Source organism: Grammomys surdaster, unplaced genomic scaffold, assembly GCF_004785775.1.
Source record: "Grammomys surdaster isolate TR1022 unplaced genomic scaffold, NIH_TR_1.0 97, whole genome shotgun sequence".
Taxonomy (NCBI): domain Eukaryota; kingdom Metazoa; phylum Chordata; class Mammalia; order Rodentia; family Muridae; genus Grammomys; species Grammomys surdaster.
The window spans coordinates 18924075-18943229 of NW_021604576.1; the positions used below are offsets into that span (position 1 = coordinate 18924075).

At 38.3% G+C, this 19155-nt stretch overlaps 1 protein-coding gene across 2 annotated transcripts in view; it reads left to right on the top strand.

Annotated features, from left to right (window-relative positions):
• The window catches only part of Rngtt (RNA guanylyltransferase and 5'-phosphatase), a 200989-nt gene extending 182707 nt beyond the window's left edge, over positions 1 to 18282 (top strand). Inside the window, exons 15-16 of one of the 2 annotated variants that reach the window (XM_028780899.1) lie at positions 14189 to 14312; positions 15543 to 18282. In XM_028780899.1, the coding sequence (XP_028636732.1) occupies positions 14189 to 14312; positions 15543 to 15706 (288 nt within the window). In that variant the 3' untranslated portion in view covers positions 15707 to 18282. The remainder of the gene's footprint in view (positions 1 to 14188; positions 14313 to 15542) is intronic. The other variant, XM_028780902.1, reaches the window with a different exon arrangement.
• The last annotated feature ends 873 nt before the right edge of the window (positions 18283 to 19155 follow it).

Here is a 19155-nt window from a genome sequence, read left to right on the forward strand (position 1 = left end):
GTGTGTGTGTGTGTTTGTACATGCATGCATGTGCATATATATATATATACACATATATGTGTATATATGTAAATATATACACATATATGTGTATATATATATATATGCACATGTGTAAGTATAGGTATGAGTATATAAGTTAATGAGACAGATATCTGGGTCTGGCCAAGATATGTATGTAAATATATGTATGTATGAATGCATATGTGTATCTGTGCATATTTGCATGTGTAAAAGTACTTCATTCTTTAAGCATGACTTTCTTTTCTTGGTTCAGTAAAAGCTAATTGCTCCAAGCCTCCCTCTCACCTGGCCAGTGAGAGGTGAGGCTCCCTAGCAAGAGAGAAAGGAGCTCTCGCAATTAATTCTTTACTTATTCCTAGGACTGTTAAGCAACAGGTGATAATTCTCCTGAAGCCATCGGAATCAAGGAGAGTAAATATTGTTAATATTAAGCAGCTTCTGCAAGACCAAGTCTTACCCCTGCCAAAGCTCATCTCGTCCCCATAGTCTGCCTTCCAGAGCAGACCCAGCCTGGGTCTTAGCTCCTACTAAAAGCTTTCTAGAGATTCAGTGCAGACCCCATCAAAATTCCAATATAGTTCTTCACAGAAATTGAAAAAAACAAAAGCAAAAAAAAAAAACAAACCCAAAAAAACTTTAAAAGGGAAACACAGATGTGTGTCACACACGAATGATAGCTGAAAGAGTCTTGAATAATAAGAGAACATTTGGAGGTATCACCATTCCAGATACCAAGTTGTGTATTACAGATTTATAATAATAAAAAAACAACATAATATTGTAATAAAACTAGACATGTAGATCAATGGAATCAAATTGAATACCCAGACATAATTCTATATACCTATGAATACCTGATTTTTTTTTTTTTTTTACAAAGAAGCCAGAAATATATAAAGGAGAAAATACAGCATCTTCAACAAGTGGTGTTGGTTAGATGGGATAGCTGCATCCAGAAGAATGGAAATAGATCTGTATCTATCACCTGCACAAAATTCAACTTGAAACGGATCTAGAACTTCAACAAGAGATCAAGATAGCATGGATAGAAGAGAAAGTTGTTGGGCTGGAGAGATGGTTCAGTGGTTAAGTGTACTGACTGTTCTTTTAGAGGTTCCTTAGTTCAATTCCCAGCAACCACATGGTGGCTCACAACCGTCTGTAATGGGATCTGATGCCCTCTTCTGGTGTGTCTGAAGAGAGCAACTATGTACTTACATACATAAAATAAATCTGAAAGAGGGGGCAGGGAGAGGGGGGGAAGGGAGGGAGGGAGAGAGAGAGAGAGAGAGAGAGAGAGAGAGAGAGAGAGAGAGAGAGGTGTTAGTTGTTGGGATGATCTTGAACTCATTGGCACAGGAAAGACATTTTAAAGATGCTGATAGCACAGGCACCAAGAACATCAATAAATGGGGCCTCATGAAGCAGAAAAATTTCTGTACAGCAAAAGACACTATCATTTGGGCAAAACAGTAGGCTACAGAATTGGAAAATATCTTTATTAGTTACATATCTAATAGAGGATTAATATTTAGAATATATAAAGAACTAAAGGAACTGGACATCAAGAAACAACCCAATTAAAAATGGGATATTGAAGCAGAGAGTTCTCAAAAGATGAAGCACAAATGACTGAGGAACACTTAAAGATATGTTAAGCATCCTTCACCATCAGGAACATAAAAGGTAAAACTACTTTGAGTTTCATCTTACCCAGTTGAAATGGCCAAGATCAATAAAAAAAAGTGCCCACTTACACTGGTGAGGATGTTAGGAAAGTAAAGTACTTACTCATTGCTAGTGGGAGTGCAAACTGGTAGGCCCAGGATGGAAATAAATGTCGAAATTTATCAAAAGCCAAACATGAATCTACCATGAGATCTGGCTATACCATTCTGTACCCAAAGGATTCCTTATCTTACTATAGAGATACTTGGTTAGCCATATTTATGGCTGTTCTATTCATAACAACCAAAAATATGAAACAGCTTAGATGTCCATGAATGATGTGGTGGTTTAAATAAAGATGGCCCTGTAAACTCACAGGGAGTGGCATTATTGGAGGTATGGACTTTCTGGAGTAGGTGTGGCCTTGTTGGAGAAAGGGTATCACAAAGGGTAGGCTTCGAGGTTTCCAAAGCTCAAGCCAGAACCAGTGTCACTCTCTTCTTGCTGCTTGGTGATCCAAATGTAGACCTCTTGTCTACCTGCATGCCATCAAGCTTTCTGCTATGACAGTAATGGACTAAACCTCTGAACCTATAAGCCAGCCCAAATTAAGTGTTTTCCTTTATAGGAGTTGCCATGGTCATGGCATCTACTCGCAGTGATAAAACCCTAAATAGGACAAACAGATAATGAAAATGTGGTACATTTACTTAATGGAATATTATTCACCTCTTAAGAAAAATGAAATTGAGCAAGGCATAGTGACACACAGCTTTAATCTGAGCAATTTGGAGGCAGAGACAGGTGGACATGTGTGAGTTTACAGCAGTCTAGTCTACATTATGAGTTCCAGGACAGCCAGAGCTGCATAGTGATATACCTGTCTCTGACTGTGCTGAAATTGTCCAAAAACATGAGTCTACTTACATCATGAGTCTGAGAAAACCCACTACTATTACTCTACTAAAGCAGTACTAAAATGACTCTTGATGACATATTGCTATCCCCATAGGTCAGTGCATCACACAACCCTCATCAGAGAAGCTTTTCATACAGTTGGTAATAATGTGGAGCCCCACAGCTATACAGATGGAAAAAGACTTCGGAGCACTCATCTGTAAAGTGAGAGAGATACCTTTAGGAAACTCTACCCTTCAATGTTCAGAGGGTTATGTGGAAGAGGAGGTGGAAAAATTGTAAGAGACAGAGATAGTAGGTGACTCTTAAGGAAACTGTCATCCAGAAACATGGGATTGATATATACATATGAACTCACAGAGACTGTGACAGAACATAAAATAAGCTACACAAGTTCAAACCAAACACAGAGAAGACCCCAACGATTCTTTGTTTGCTTTTTGTCTTGTTTGTTTGTTTTGACTTTTTATTTGGGGGGGGGGAGGAGAGATAGAATGTGGACCTCTTGGTTGGGCAGGGGGTGTAGCAGCTCTGGGAAGAGTTAGAAGAGGAGGAAAAATATAATCAAAATATATTGTATGTAAAAAAAAAATTGTACATAAAATGGATAGACTGTTTCTAAAAATCAGTATAGCAAATAGTATTGAGAATGTCTTTGGAGGTTCTATCATTAGAGTGTAGCTACTCCTATACCCTTGACCAAAGCACCATCCTCTATTGGTAAGGTCATCCTCCAACAACATACTTAGCTTTGGGCAGATACATATGGAGCAGAGGGAGGATGAAGACACTCTGCCTAACCAGCCAGAGCAGCCAGATTAATTCTGGCAAACAGTGGGGTGACAGATGTCATAGTCAGATAGCCTTCACATCCTGTACTTTGTGAATTTTCATGTGTGTGTGTTTGTGTGTGTGTGTGTATTGTTTTATAATATATATCTTTAAAAACCAACAAAGATCAGATAAGCCTGTCAGTATAGAGTTGTTTATAAAGAAAAAGGTGTTAGAGGTAAAGCTTTCCATGTTCATGTCTTTTATTATTTTAAGCATGCGGTGAATTCTTGGTCTCTTTGTAATTGTCATAATGTCTATACTAAACAGACAGGGAGCCAATGTATTGCATCATAGAGTTTGTCACCGTTTCCTGAGCCATTGTCATTACCTCACTAATCTAACCTCATCTGGAAGAGGTGCCTGTTTCTATCCTGGGATCTTTTCTTTTTGCTAGTATTTCTATGAGAAGGTCATTTGTTCCAATACTGGCTTCTCATTTGGTCTAAAAATCAGACAAAAGCTTTGCAGCTGTGAGATGTGAGCTTTGTAAACTCTGAGAAATCTTGTAATTTGCTATGATTTCTGGTAGTACTGCAAGGAGAATAGCAAACAGTAGAAATGGTCCAGGTCAGAATGATACACACTTGGGAAGAGAAGGAGAAGTTCAGCCAGTGTATATGTCTTCTGCCCTTCATCAGTCACACAGAAGCTCAATTCATGCCTGTAAACTTTCCCAAGTGAAATGTTATCTTTGGAAGTAACTGATTACTAGAGTTCTTTATGCCAGAAGTGAAATTGTGTGTAAGTGTATTTTGCCTCTGCAATATCTTTTTCACCTAGAGCTTAGATTCCTTTGGGGGGGGGGCACAGTTTTATTTTAACTCATTTATTTGCACTGCTACAAATCCAATCCACTCTAGGCACAACTTTGCCACTGAGCCACACCCTTAGTTCAAAAATTTGAATTTTGACAATAAAACAAGTTGGCTCTGTCCTTATACAAATTTTATAAATTCTCTGCCTTTGGTTTTGGGATCTAGCATTTCTCTGGATTTTATTCAGCCTAAATTAAACAATTATTATTAAAGAATCTTGTAGACATAGTATGTTTCTTCAATACTATCTATTAAACACTTGTTGAATTACTAAACTCCTTAGTTCCTGTTTTTCTCTATGAGAGAAAATGAGGCTAGTAATAATGTCTACTTCCTAGAGTTGTGAGGATTCAAAAAAAATTAATTTACAAATTGCTTCGAATAGTACTCAATACCAATGAAATTTTTAGCAATAATTATTAGTCACTCTAGTGGACAGATTAAATCAACAGTGAGCAGTTAATTCACAGATAATGATAAACAGTGCAAATGAAAAGTATAAGGCACACTGTGATAACTTAGAAGTTAGGATGGTGTAGGAAGCTGTTTCACTTAGTACCTTGGAGAGAGAAATAATTGAGTTGAGGATATGATTAAATTTAATGTATTTTTAATCAATAAAAAGTTTGTTTTTGTTTTGACATTAGAATTTGTTTATACTAAATTAACTTCTTGGTGTACAGTCCTGTGAGTTTGGATAGATACTTGTAGGCACACAGCTACCCCTGAATCAATATGGAGAACAGTTTTGCCCCTTTCTCAACTTCTCACAAGATGGTCCTTATACTTGTTCACTTCCTTCTTTACCCCATTGCCACTAATCTATTTCTGTAACTCTGTTGTGCCCTGGGAAGTGATTTGCTTAATGGCTTTAAGAAGATCATTGTTTAGACTTTGCATTTGAAATTCACCAGTGTTATTGAAGTTAGCAGTAGATGGTATTTCTTGATAGTGTTTTACTGTACAGTTTTACTCTAGTTTATCTTTTCACCAGTTGGAGGGCATATATATATATGTGTGTGTGTGTGTGTGTGTGTGTGTGTATTTTTTTCCGTGTTGTGCTATGTTAATGTATTGTGTTTATGATATCCCTTAAGATACTGTTTTCCAGTCCAGGCCAACCATGATCTCACTATGTAGCATAGGATGATCCTAAAGTCCTGCCACTTCCTCTTCTTAGCAAGTCCTAGGATTACAGCTATGTACAGCCATGCCAAGCTTGCTTCCTTAGTTTCTTTGGCTTTTCACATAAAATTCATTTGAAATTAGGTGTCAGTGTCTGATAACAATTTTAACTGGGCATGGCAGCTCATGCCTGAAATGTCACCACTTAGAGATTGAGGCAGGAAAATCATTAAGTTTAAGCCTAACCTGACCTTCATAGTAAAGACCCTTATTGGCAGGGGTGGTGGGGAGATTTGTTGAGGTTTTCCTTGTGGTTGTGTTGAGTTCGTAGATCATTTTGGGAAGAAAGATGGCAACAATATTAGATCTATATCTCTATATCTATATCTCTGCATTTATTTACCCCCCTTTTTTCTTTTATTGGCATTTTGTAATTGACTGTATAGAGGCTACAAATTTCAAGTCTCATTTTCTTTTTTTGAGATGAGGTCTTAACTATATAGCTTAGGCTAGACTTGCGCTTGCAGAAATCCTCTTGCCTCAGCCTCCTGAAGAACTTGGATCACAGATATCTGCTACCATGCCCAGGTGACTTATTAAGATTTATACCTTATTTTGTGATTGTAGTTTCTAGTGTTCAGATAGTGACCTCTATGTATGCTATATATTTGTATTCTGTAATGTTTTTAAACTTGCAGTTGTTAAGAACCTCTTTATACAGTCCTCCTATGTAAATGTTGTCATCTGGGAATCATGACAAATCCATTTCCTCCTTTCCACCCTGACAGATGTTTTCTCTTAGGCAAGGGATTACAGTTAGACTTATATTTTTCTAAAGTAAATGTAGCTTTAGTATAAAAATTGGAGGGATGGGGAGATCATTTGCAAGGCAGTGGTGTCTTAGATTATTAATTTTAAAACCAGGGTAGTAAAATAAATTTAAAAAACAGATTTTTTTTATATGTGCAATTAGTAAGTCCTCTAACAGATTAAATATAAGAATAAACAAGAGGAAGAGTCAGAACAACTGGATTTCTGTCATAAATCAGGTGATAATGTTGCCATATATTTGGAAAGTGACAAAAAGAAATAGATTGGGAAAAAGATGACAAGTAGAACATGTTAGATTTGAGAAGTCTTTGGAATAGGGGTGGGCCCTGTGTCTCTATGGAAGAATAATTAGCAAGTTTGAGGCCCTAGGTTTTATCTTTATCACAAAGGAAATCAAATCAAAACAAAACAAAATGGTATCACATAGGCAGCTAGAATATACAAGCATATGAAATGGGATATGTAGGCTGTAAGAAGTTGGGAATATGTCAAATTTATGTGCAACCACCCCTGAAGGCTCATGGGAGACCTCTTTCATACACACATGCATACCCTGAGTTGTCTTCCTTTTGGTTCTTTAATATGCTAAGATTATATGTTTTACCAGAGATCTTTGGACTCACTGCTCATCACTAGTTTGAAGCATGCTTTTCCTTCTAGTCCAGTCCCATGTCTCTTAGTTACTTTTCTATTTCCATGACAAAATACTGTGAGCAGGTAGCTTGTAAAATGATGACATGTAATTTGGGGGCTCCTTTTTTCATACACTTAGTCTGTCTTAGGGTTTTTATTGCTGTGAAGAGATACCATGAGCACAGTAGCTCTTCCAAAAGAAACCATTTAATTGAGACCTGTGTACAGGTTCAGAAGTTTAGTCCATTATCATCATGGTGGGAAACATGGAGGTGCATAGGCAGACATGATGTTGGAGAATAGCAAGAGCTCTACATCTGAATCTGTGGGCCACAGGAAGAGAGGGACCTTGGGCCTAGTTTGAGCTTTTTAAACCCCATAGCCTCACCTCCAATGACACACTTCCTCCAACAAACCCACCCCTATTTCAAGGCCAAACCTCCTAATGCCACTCCCTAAGCATTTGACTATATGAGCCAATCTCATTCAAACCTTCACAGAGTTCCTGACAGTTGTGGCAGGGAGCATGGCAACAGGCAGGCATCCATGGCGGTAGAGCAGTAGCGATCCACAAGCACAGAGCATGGAGCTAACGGGAGTGGCCTGGACTCTTGAAGCCTTACAGCTCACCTAGAGTGACACGTCTCCTGTAACCATGGCTGCAAGTTTGAGGTCAGTAGTCACATACTGAGTTACAGACAAGCATGAACCATAGAGTGAGACAAAAAATATTGTTCAAATATTGATTGCTGATTTATAATGCTTGACATATACCGAATGCTTAATGGATAAATTGTATAAAGGAAAATAGACAGCTTTTCCGTGGAAAGTCCAGTGCGAGTACAAGGGTAGTAAGGAAAGAACGCAGTTGAAAGGACCCTGGATGCTTCATTAGTAATTACTGTAGTCAGGTTTGTGGATGGGTAAGGGAAAAGCATGACTGAAACTTGGAGAAATGGAGTTATTGCATAGCCTCAGAAGATATCCCTCCAAAATTTATAAGTTGTGTTATTAGTAAATTCCCACATTGGACTAGAGAGATGGCCCAGCTGTTAAGAGGACTGGCTGCTCTTCCAGAGGACTTGGGAGTGTTCCCTAGCACCCACATGGTGGATCACAACCATCTGTAACTCCAGTTCCAGGAGTTTGACTCCTTTTTCTGATCTCTTCTGGTATCAAGCACATAAGTGGCACACACTCAGGCAACAACACATTCATGCACGTGAAGTTTAAAATAAGTAAAATAAATGAACACCACATACTCTTTAATAATACTTTCCAGGAAATAGACTTTCATTTCCCTGTCCTTGAAGTCAGACTAGACACATAACTCAGACCAACCAATAGAGTGAGTACTCAAAGAAGAAACCTGGCAAATAGCCACCTTGACTAAGTAATCAGAGTAACACAGGGAACTACTATAGGGTAAAAGGACCAGAAGGGTACTCCTTGCCACACCCAGAAATTCTTTATCATGAGGGAACACCAATTTTAAAAAAATCCTAATTTTATCATCATTCTTGAAATATCTGACTGGCACTCTTATTTTCAGGCACCTGGATGTGGTGGCTTGTGAGTCACCATCCTCTGCACCTGTGCTGTTGTGCCCGATCCCCTGTCTCTATGCATTTCCCCAAAAAGACTGCTTGAAGAGAAATCCAAACTTAGGTGATAGCCTGCCAAGTATAACTCCTTGTTCCTGTTTTGTTCCTGTTTTTATTCCTGTTCCTGTTTGTGTTCCTGTTTTGTGGGGAGTATAAAAGGGAGCTATGCAGTTGAAAATATAGCATTTGGTTCTTTACCAGATGACTCCTTGCCTTTCTTTCTCTCGCCCTCAGCCCTCCGCCGATCCAAGGAACTCAGTCAGCTATGCTGGCGTAGCTGACAGTGGCTCATGCCTGTAGTCCCAGTGTTTGAGAGAACTAACATGGGAAGGTTACCATGGTAAAAGGCCAACCTGGGTTACAGAGCCTAGATAGATAGATAGATAGATAGATAGATAGATAGATAGATAGAGGCAAACCCAAGGACTGGCTGATTACTTGCTATAGATTGGAAGAAACTAACATGTGGCAATTAAATTCAAGTGGTTTCCTGAATTGGGTCCTATTATAGATAATAAAATAGAAATCTTAATAGTCTTTAGTCTATGTTATACCAGTGCTGATAAAATATAAATGTTAGCGGAAAGTGGCAGAAGAAAATAAGAAATTACCCCTACCACCTTTACAACTTTCGTGCCAGTCTTAAATATTTCCAAGATAAATGTAAAAAAAGAAGAAACTCGTAGTAGCTGTCTTGGTGTGGGGGTATTTTAGGTTTTACGTTTTGTATTTTTGTTTTGTTTTTAATGTCTTCCGAGCAGACTGAAGCTCCTCTCTAAGACGCTCACTTGATATGGCCGCCGAGCAGGGCAGCTATCTGCAGGTGTCTGTTCTAACATCAGAAGTAGTTTCACCCACTTTATGCAGGATGCCAACAGTTAGCATGGCCTTTGTGATTTGACAGTGTACTCCTATTCAAATTATTAAATAAATTTAAGGTAATAGTGGGTATAGTGTGAAATTCTAATTTATAAATGTTTATGCGCTCATTAACTCAAACTAGGATAACAAAGTTGACATAGAAGACAACAGGGGTCCTCTTTCAGTCAGTAATGATATGTAATTGTCTTCAGAAGAATATGGATGCTAAAATTAAGTCACTCTTCTGTACCCCACTAATTTTTTATGTGAAAACTTTAGTTTGTGCATATATGAAAGATGGTATTTTTTTTCCAGTCAAATGTATTTACCACCCAATCAAATAATTATCTTGCAGCCTGTCCGTGGTGGGAATGTAACATGTAACTAATGAAGAGCTCAGTTTCTTGTTGAATATGGTCATGAATTTAAAGTAGTAGTGGCTGGTACATTCATTTTCTGGAAACATTTTTCCAGATTGGTAATATTTGGGCAAGCAGCTATAGCAGATAGATAGCAATACTGCTTAACTCTGAAATTTAGAACACAAGAGTGATAAGCTTTATGATACTTAACTTCTAGTTGCTAGCCAGTAACTAGCTTGCTCGTCAGCATTCTTCTAAAATGCCAAAGATGTAATTTTGTTGACAGCTGTTTTCAGAGTGCACCTTTTGATGTCAGCATGATTCCTTTAGTGAGTTTACTTGTAAAGTTGCTTAAAAAAATATGCAGTGTTTCTTGTTAAAAGGAATAAAAGAAAATACAAATGAATGGAAAGCTTTTGAGTAGTCATGGATCAGCAGACAATGTTATCAGAATATCCATAGAATTTAACAGCAGTCTTGAGATGCTGTGTAAACGTAACAAAATCCTAACAGTGTCTTTTGCAGAAGTAGAAAAGCTGTGCTAGAATTCACATGGATTCTTAAGGAATTCCAAATAGCTGACACATAGCAAAGTTGCAGGCCTCACACCCCTGGCTTCTATTGCAAAGCAACAGTGCTTTAAATAGTATGTTTCATTGATGACACAGACAAGTAGATCACAGAAACTAGCCGCCGTCCCCCCTCCCTCTGCCACCCCCCCCCTCCAAGACAGATTCAGTAGCATATACCTGTGATCTCAGTGCATGGAAAATTAAGATTGGAAAATCATGAATTTGGGGACGTGCTGATACACACACACACACACACACACACACACACATATATATGGAGATATATATATGTATGTATATATATGGATGGATATTCTGATAACATTTTCCGTGTGTGTGTGTGTGTGTGTGTGTGTGTGTACATCTTGAAAACAACTAGAGCAGGCAGTGCAATAGAGAGCCTAGAAATAAGTCCTTGACAAGATACTGCACAAAGGTAGCAAGATTGCACAGTAGGGAAAGATGATGGAACTTGCCCCTATGCTATATAAGAAATTAACTCCAAAATAGTTTAAAAACTGCAGCATAAGACCTGAAACTGTTGAGCCTCAGAGGATTAAAAAGAAAACACAAACAAAATTAGAAACACTTTAGAAAGAAAACTGGCAATAACTCAGTGAATGACACTGGAGTTACAGTCAGCAAAACAAGGAATAAACAAGGACGTTGACCTTAAAAACTCTGCCTATCATCAAAGCAGAAAGGTGGCTTATAAAGTGGAAGAAAAATTTACAAATCATTGTCTGATGAGGGTTAATGCCCAGACATAAAATTCAGCAATATCAAATCCCCAATTAAAACATAGGCACCCACTTTCAAAAATAAACACAAAGAATACAAAATAAGTAAAATATTTTGTCATCTAAATGTTAATATCTATTCAATTTTTATTCTTTCAATTGTGCTGTATTATATATCTCCTGTTAAAATAACAAATAGTTCCTATGAGTGTATGTGTGTATGTGTGCATGTATATGCGGGTGAATAGACAAAACCATGATGTATAGATTGTGGAGTGGAGGCAAGCATGACAAGGATTTTGTGTGTGCACTCCAGTGGGGAAAGATATCAAAGTAAAAGGGTGTCTGTTAAGATCTCTTGCTCTCTGGTCCACTAGGAAGACAGGGAAGAGAATGGGAGAGTAACTGTGGTTAGATATGTCTTATGCACAAAATGAAAACCTCTGGCTGAAATACATTATTTTTTTATATAGTTAATGTATATTAATGGAAATTTTTTAAAGTAGGCAAAACTAGCTGGATATGTGATAAAAGTTTGTGATCTGGTGCTTGGCTAAGGCAGATCACAAGTTTGAGACTGAGGCAGATATCAGAAGTTCAAGGCCAACTTGGGCCACAAAATGGGATCCTCTTTCAATACCTATCCCATAAAAGGCAAAGGAATTAAAATATATATTTTCCAGGAAAGGCGTACAACCAATAAGCATGCACAACCAATAAACCTTAGTGTCATGACATCTGGCACCTGTCAACATAGCCAGAAATAAAGGATGCACTGTTAGGGATGTGGTATGGTTAACCATTCTGGAGAATAGTATGGAAGTTGTTTGGAAAATTAAAAATTCAACTGCTGTATGATCTAGCAGTCTCACTTCTGCATATATACCCGAAAGAATTTAAAACAGGATCTCCAAGTAATATTTATACCCCTATTTTCTTACAGCATTAGTCACAATAGCAAAGATGTAGCAAAAAAAAGTCTATAACAGATGAATGGTTGAAAAAATATAATGGAATATTATGTAACATAAAAGGGAACTTTGTCACATATGAATGAACCCCGAAGATGTTATGCTAAAGCAAAATAAATTGCTTTAGAAGGATAAATATTGTGTGATTCTACTCATCTGAAATGTATAAAGTAAAAATCATAAACAGAAAACAGGAAGATCTAGGTGTGCAGGAGATGTGAAATTATAGGATTGCAAACTACGAACATCAGGAAGGTTTGCTGTACAACAGTGAGTATGCCTAATACTGCTAAACTGTGCCCTAAAATGCTGAAGACAGGACTTTTGTTTTTTGGTGGGTTTTTTTCCTATTTAATTACACATTTATAAATTTCCTACTCTGTCTCAGGCACTTTCTTCCCATAACCTAGTATTGTTGGACTCTAAGATCCAAAACCAGGGGACGCACTCCCACAGAGACACATTCGCTGCAATAACATGAGGTTTAAGGAGACTAGTGCACTAGGACTCTCTTGCATGCAGGCAAGAAAGCCCTGAACAAAAGCTGGGAACAGTATTTATACAGAGTTCACGAGGGAAAACCACAAAGTCTGACCTTTCCAGGTCTGGTCTCTGGGTGACTCAGATTATGACAAGGGATGTCTTCTGTTTGCCCAGGTTTATTACGTTAAGGGCCCAGCTTCCTATTCCTGGAATGTGTCTGTGTGCTCTGGGCCTTTCTCACCTGCAGGTGGGTTCCCTCCCCTGTGGTCTGAGGAATGTTAATCTACCTCTCCCTTTTTCCTGTGAATGTTAATCTAGCAAGTGTCTTCTGACTAAGAAATAGAATGTGCCCCTCCCAGGATGTGTCCTTTTAATCTTAAATTCAAACCGAGACCCGAAAGTCCTACAGTATATTAAAAAGGCCTTTGATGCTTTTAGAGATTAGAAAATGAAGACTTTGAAAGGTTTGGAGACTTCCTTCTGTTGAACAACTTCTACTTGGCATAACCCAAAGCTGGTTGCCTAGGTTGAATGTGTTGTCTAGCGCCTCCACATGAGTGATGAGTCAGAAGGACATGGACTCCTGAAGTCAGGGGTGTGAAGGGTCATCCGAGGACACGTTGGCTAGGTTGCTGAACAGAGCATCAAGTTTGTAAAGTGGGGGGAGGGTTTAAGTTTACAGAGCCTGGGCCTGTTAGACCTGTTTTTGGACCAATTATTAGACCTGTTGAAAATGCAAACGATCCATCCAATCAAATGCAATATTCATCTAGAGGGAAAACAATTTGAAAGTTTTTATGAAGACACAACCTGACTGATCTGAATTGAAAGCAGCTCTAAAAAATTTGCATCCCTTCATCTTCCTAGGTGGTAGTGAATATGTGGGCAGAAAATGAGAGCATTTTAAATAATGCTAATGAAGTTTATGATTACAATCTACCATATTGTAAGAGAGAGAGTGTTGTTAGTTCTGAAGGATGAAGACAGAATTCAAATATTACCATGACTGGCATTTGATTGGAAAAGTGCAGAGATAAGCTTAGGTTCCTTTTATGAACCTAGCCTGATGGACTATCTTCTCAGACTTACCGTAGTTACCATGGATACTTGGTGGCTTTGATAGAGTATGTTGTAATCCATATTCAATCATCTGAGGTAAAAGAAGCCAAGAAACACACCAGCTAAAGTCAAAGTAGTTTCCTTTCTAAATCCATACTCTTTGGAAGGATGAAAAGGGAAAATAGCCTGAGGCATAAGTTTGGATTTAAAATGTGCCTAATTTGATCCTAGTATTTATTTTTTATGCAGCCCTTTTACCTATAATAATTTGGGGGGTGGGGGTGGATGGCATAGGAATCTACATGGTGAGATCTTTCTGAAAGTTGGTGAGCCCTAAGCAGTGCACTCATTGTCTGAAAGCCACAGAAACACAGACAGGAGTGAAGGCTTTGTCCCCATGGTAACATATTTGCATTTGGCCCAGAAGTGGCTGTTTTCTGCTTAGCTTCTTTTAATTGCTATATATTGACAGCCATTTTCACAACTCTGAACTGTCAGATCCATGAGCATGTGTACTGGGAGTGTGCACCATATCTTCAGGCTTGATTAGACACTTCAGATGACAAAGAGCTCTACTTGAAGAATTACTGAGGTGTTTTTGGCATTTCCTAATGTGTCTGTCACATAGTAGAAGCAAAAAGCCTTTCAAATTATTTAAAATATTTTCATCAATTCTCTTTTAAAACAGGTGACAAAAGAACTAAAACAGTACGACAACAAAATTATAGAATGCAAATTTGAGAACAACAGCTGGGTCTTCATGAGACAGAGAATAGACAAAAGTTTCCCAAATGCCTACAACACAGCCATGGGTGAGTATGAGAGTGGCCAGTACTGGAAATTACAGAAAATTATGCCATCAAAGCCCACATATCCTGTTGATGCTGTTCTGATTGGTGGGATAGGTAGTCAGGCCTGCACTTTCTTAGCTGCTGGGGAGCTGCCCTGTGTGCCTGAAAGGGCAAAAGAGCACAGGGGGATGGTTGCATACTAGCTTAACTTAATGAATGGTTAAAAAAAAAAAAAAAGCCATGATAATTTCTGATCTATTCAAAACTATTAAAACAATTGTTTGCCAGATGGTAAGAAACAGAATTAGCAAGGGAAAAATGTAATTTCTAGCTCCTAAAATAACTTTACAAACAATGGAGAGAAAGTAAATGAAAACCATTTAAAACATAAAAACTGCCCTGCTATCCTTCAGAATGTACTTTGGCTGTAATATGATTGTCTTGGGGATTTAGAATAGATCATTATTTTCTTGAAGAACACTACAAACTCATTTCAGTGCATAAGATATACTGATAGTAGAGGTGTTTTATAAAAAGGTAGGTAAGGTGCAGTGGATGACGGTTCACTTGTCCAGTGTTCCATTGCTGGGGCTGATCATGATCCTGAGAAGCAGGAAGGGGAGAGAGTTAGCCAGTTCACCTTTTTCATATTAAAAGATACTGTTTCATATTCAGGGGCTTGTTTTTGGAAGTAGCATCTATGCTCAGACAAGATGTGTTCATTCCATTGTCTTCTCCCTCTTTCCCAAACAAACAAACAAAACAAACAAACCATCATAAAATGATAAGTGTTGGTTCTATTTTTCGATTACTCAAGAAAAGATGTTTTGCTTATTAGGCTATTTTATTATATATTTTTCAACTAAATGATAAAAATAACAATATGAATGGAAACTTCCATGAAAACTTCCTATTCCCTAGTGGCATTGGCTATTACTGTTGTATTTCACAGAATGGACATCTTTCTGAGAGAATTACTTAAAAACTGTAGTATACTTTGCTGCATAGAAGTTTTAGTTAAATATGGATTTTCATGAAGTATGTTTTACTAGACTAAAATTCCTTAAGATCTTTGCTTAAAATTAAAATTACTCCAGCAAAGAGTAACCACTAAAAAAGCACCTAACCTGAGGCCTGTTTGCCCATCATGAAATGCCATGATTTCACAGAGAGAGCTGCATGAAGACCATCCTCAGGCCATAGTGAGTCATCGCCATAATCACCTGAGATGTTATCCTCCTTTGTCCACAGCTGTGTGCAATAGCATCTCAAACCCTGTCACCAAGGAGATGCTGTTTGAGTTCATTGACAGATGTGCAGCAGCTGCCCAGGGACAGAAGAGAAAGTATCCCCTGGACCCTGACACAGAGCTCATGCCACCCCCACCGCCCAAAAGACTGCACCGACCAACCTAGTCCCTGCCTCTGAGAGGAAGAAGAATGCTGTTGTCTCATTTTCTCAATCAGAGAAATTAAAATAGACATTGTGGCTTGGTACCTGGCACATGTGTTTTAAGGGAAGACATGGTCAGCCTGTATATATTTGGTACATTTGTTTTCTCGGAACTACAGTACATCATGGACCTAAATATTTTATTTATACCTGATAAATTCAGCCTTACCCTGTGGAGTCTACAGATTGAAATATCCAAAGGTTTAAATCAGATTGAAGTTAATGAAATAGAGGCCTTGTTTGTATGTGAACAGACACCTTTACATTTGATTCATAACTAGCAATCTGAAGCTGTAAGCATATTGCGTTTTTTAAAAGTTGGATTTTAAGTTTTTCTCTTTAAAATGTGGGCAGTGGCATTAGAAATTCTCACTAACTTATCATGGATTTCTTATATTTCTGAATTTTTTATATTCTGAGCAATGACAAGGTCAAGTATTATGTACATTAAACAGTTTGGTCTGGCGATACCATTTTAAGAAGTTTTTCTGTTTTTGTTTTCTGTAAGGGTGGGGTGTAAAACAGTAATGTAGCTCCATTTTCTTGTGAGTTGTATCCTTTCTTTAGAAACTATTTGGGGCATTGTACTGTGTCTGTTGTTTGAACCACGGGTGTCAGATGTCTGGGGTTCCCATCCTGGCAGTGGTTTTGAGTTCCTTTGTGGCACTTACGTTTAGAGCCCCAGGTCCTTTATGTGCTGCTGTCGGGGGGACATTGTTTCTTTCAGACAGCAGGGCTCTTTCTGCTTTACCTACTCACTGTGATCTCTGGGAGCAGCAGCAAACACAACCGCTGTTGTGTTACTTCCCTCAAGCAGTGCATCAGACGGAGTGGCAGCTTTGCCTAGAAGGTAATGTCAACTGAACACAGTGCTGTCTCTAGGAAAAGCTGGCCCCGCACTGGACACATACAGAGGCGTTGCAGAGATGGATCACAGAGGATGTGAAGATGGTGCTCCCATTGCCACAGCTGCACCTGTGCTCGGAGATGGGATTTCTCTCTGAGGCTGCACTTGAGTGTTTACTCTAGACAGTAGGTTTAAAAGGCAGCTGCCGTTGTAAAACCTTTTCTGATTGGCTTGTGAGAGAATTTAGAATTAGCTACTAGCAAGCAGCTTACTTAATGTATTTATTTTTAGAGACACGGGTTTTAAGTATACGTATTTAAAACAAATGTTCATGATCTGTATTTTATATATGTATAAGCATATCTGAAAGTATATGCAACAGTGTATATTCTTGTACTGATACAGCCAGAAATGAAAACCCGAATGCGTTACCTAACAGGCTGAGGGTCTGATGGAATTTTTATTTGACATAGCACAGATTAACCAAAACTGTATTTATATCAATCTGAGTTTTAATGTTTTTAAACAAACTTTACATCTGCAGTGCTTTTCTGTATGGAATACTAGGACTGTGCTTAGGCTTATGCCTCTGCTGTTCCCAAGTTATGTAATGTGTTAGCAAATTTATTCAAAATGCCATATTAATTTTTTTCCTAGATTGCTTTTGTACATTTGGGCACTGAAGGGGTTTAAACACCTGACTGCTACAGGATTATTGAGGGGAAAATATCAAGATTCTTTCTGTCTATTACATGGTGTCATGTCTATTGTCATGGTATCATGGACTCTAGACAATCTAATGCCTGCTCCCCAGGGTCACTGAATCTTTTCACCATAGTTGGTCTGCTCCCAAGCTGGTGCAAAAGCAGAGCCCTTTTGAAGATACAGTAACATGCTTTTGCCAATGATCTCTGATAGAATTAAAATATTTGTGGTAACTTTAACTTTTCAAATGAATTTTGTGAAAAGAGCATTATATAGGACTTACTTTTTCAACTTATTCTTTCCTTTCAATTGTGGTGACATAATCATTGGCCTTAAAAGCAGACCCCATGTAGTCCCCAGACACACCACCCATGAAGTATCCTAACAATCATTTAGGCTGCTGGATGAAAGGTAGGATTTGGACATCTTGAAGGAAAATTTCCCTCTGGCTCATATTACAACAGCTGTTTTCTTTAGCTGATACTTTCTGGACAAGAATAAGAAGACTGTTTCCCTGAGTTATCGCATGTAAAGGCTTGCTTTTTGTTTGGAAAAAAAAATATGGATGACTACTGCCTAGATGGTTACTTTGCTTTCCATGAAATGCTCAGAAATGCCAGAACATTCCTTCTCTAATTGTGTCAGTGTGTATTGTAATAAAACTACTGATGTAAAATAACAGTGTGAATTTCCTGTTTCACTGACAATGATTTGGTGTCCCTTCTGCTGTGCTGGCTCTTGCTGTCCTCTGCTCCTCCTAGGGATGCTTCATCTGGCTAGTTACATACTAGAGATTCATCTAAAAACTTGGAAACTTGATGAACATTGCAATGTTGTGTGAAGCCTTTCCTTCTGACATCTAGGGTGGAGGTACTTTATCTATTTCTGTACATCACCCCATCTCAACACTCTTCCAAATAAACATCCTCTTGCATTATTTTTTGTGGATTTTGTTTAGAGTAAATGTCCTAGATAATGAACCATCAATTGCTTGTAATGACTGTGTGTGTTTTTTAAAATGTGGGATTTTGCTGTCTTTAAACATACCACCATTTTGAGCATTGTATATAGTTTCTTCAGGCCAATAAAATAAAATCTTGAAAATTGGAAACCAAACGGTAAACTCCTATGATGAAAAAAAAAAAAAAGCCCTAGGCTGGATCCAGAACAACTCGAATATAAATAAATAAAATAATTTAAATTTAAAAAGAAAGACATCTAGGCTGAGCCTCCTACTGGATTGTGTTCTCTCTCCCCTCCCCTCCTTTTTCCATTCATAAAAATGTTAAGGTTAGGCCTGATCAAAAGGAAATTTTTCAGTCCAACTATGATTCTATGTGAAGTCAGGACTGTGGGAGTCCGTTTTCACCCTTACAGCCATATGCCTGTGACTTCATGGTTACAACTAACCTAAGAGTGTGCTGGGTAGGTGCCCTTCCTAGATACAGAATGTAGGCCTGAGTTTTGAGCTGAGACCCACGCAGGTCTTGGTTCTCCAGTAGAGTTGTTGCCTAAGTGTTTCTTCACGTCTGGGTGTGCAATGTCTTAGTATGCCCAATTGAATTTTTACTGCTGTTGACCTCTCGCCTTGTGAAGAAGATGGAATTGACAGCAGGAGAGTAAATGTGAAGTATAATATTTCAGATGTTCGCTTTACAGCTGTAATTAGGAAGCATGGTGATTAAGTGCCAGCCCATCATTTTCTCGGTTGTGGCAGTTAGCTGTCAGCTTTCCCACTCTGCTGGGTTATTATCAGCCTTGGTTTAACTCTAATGTCCCTCTCTCCCCGCTCCCCTGATAGCAGATGACCATTGTACATAGTAAGAGAATAAAGTGAGGGCCAGTGGACTTCCAGATTTC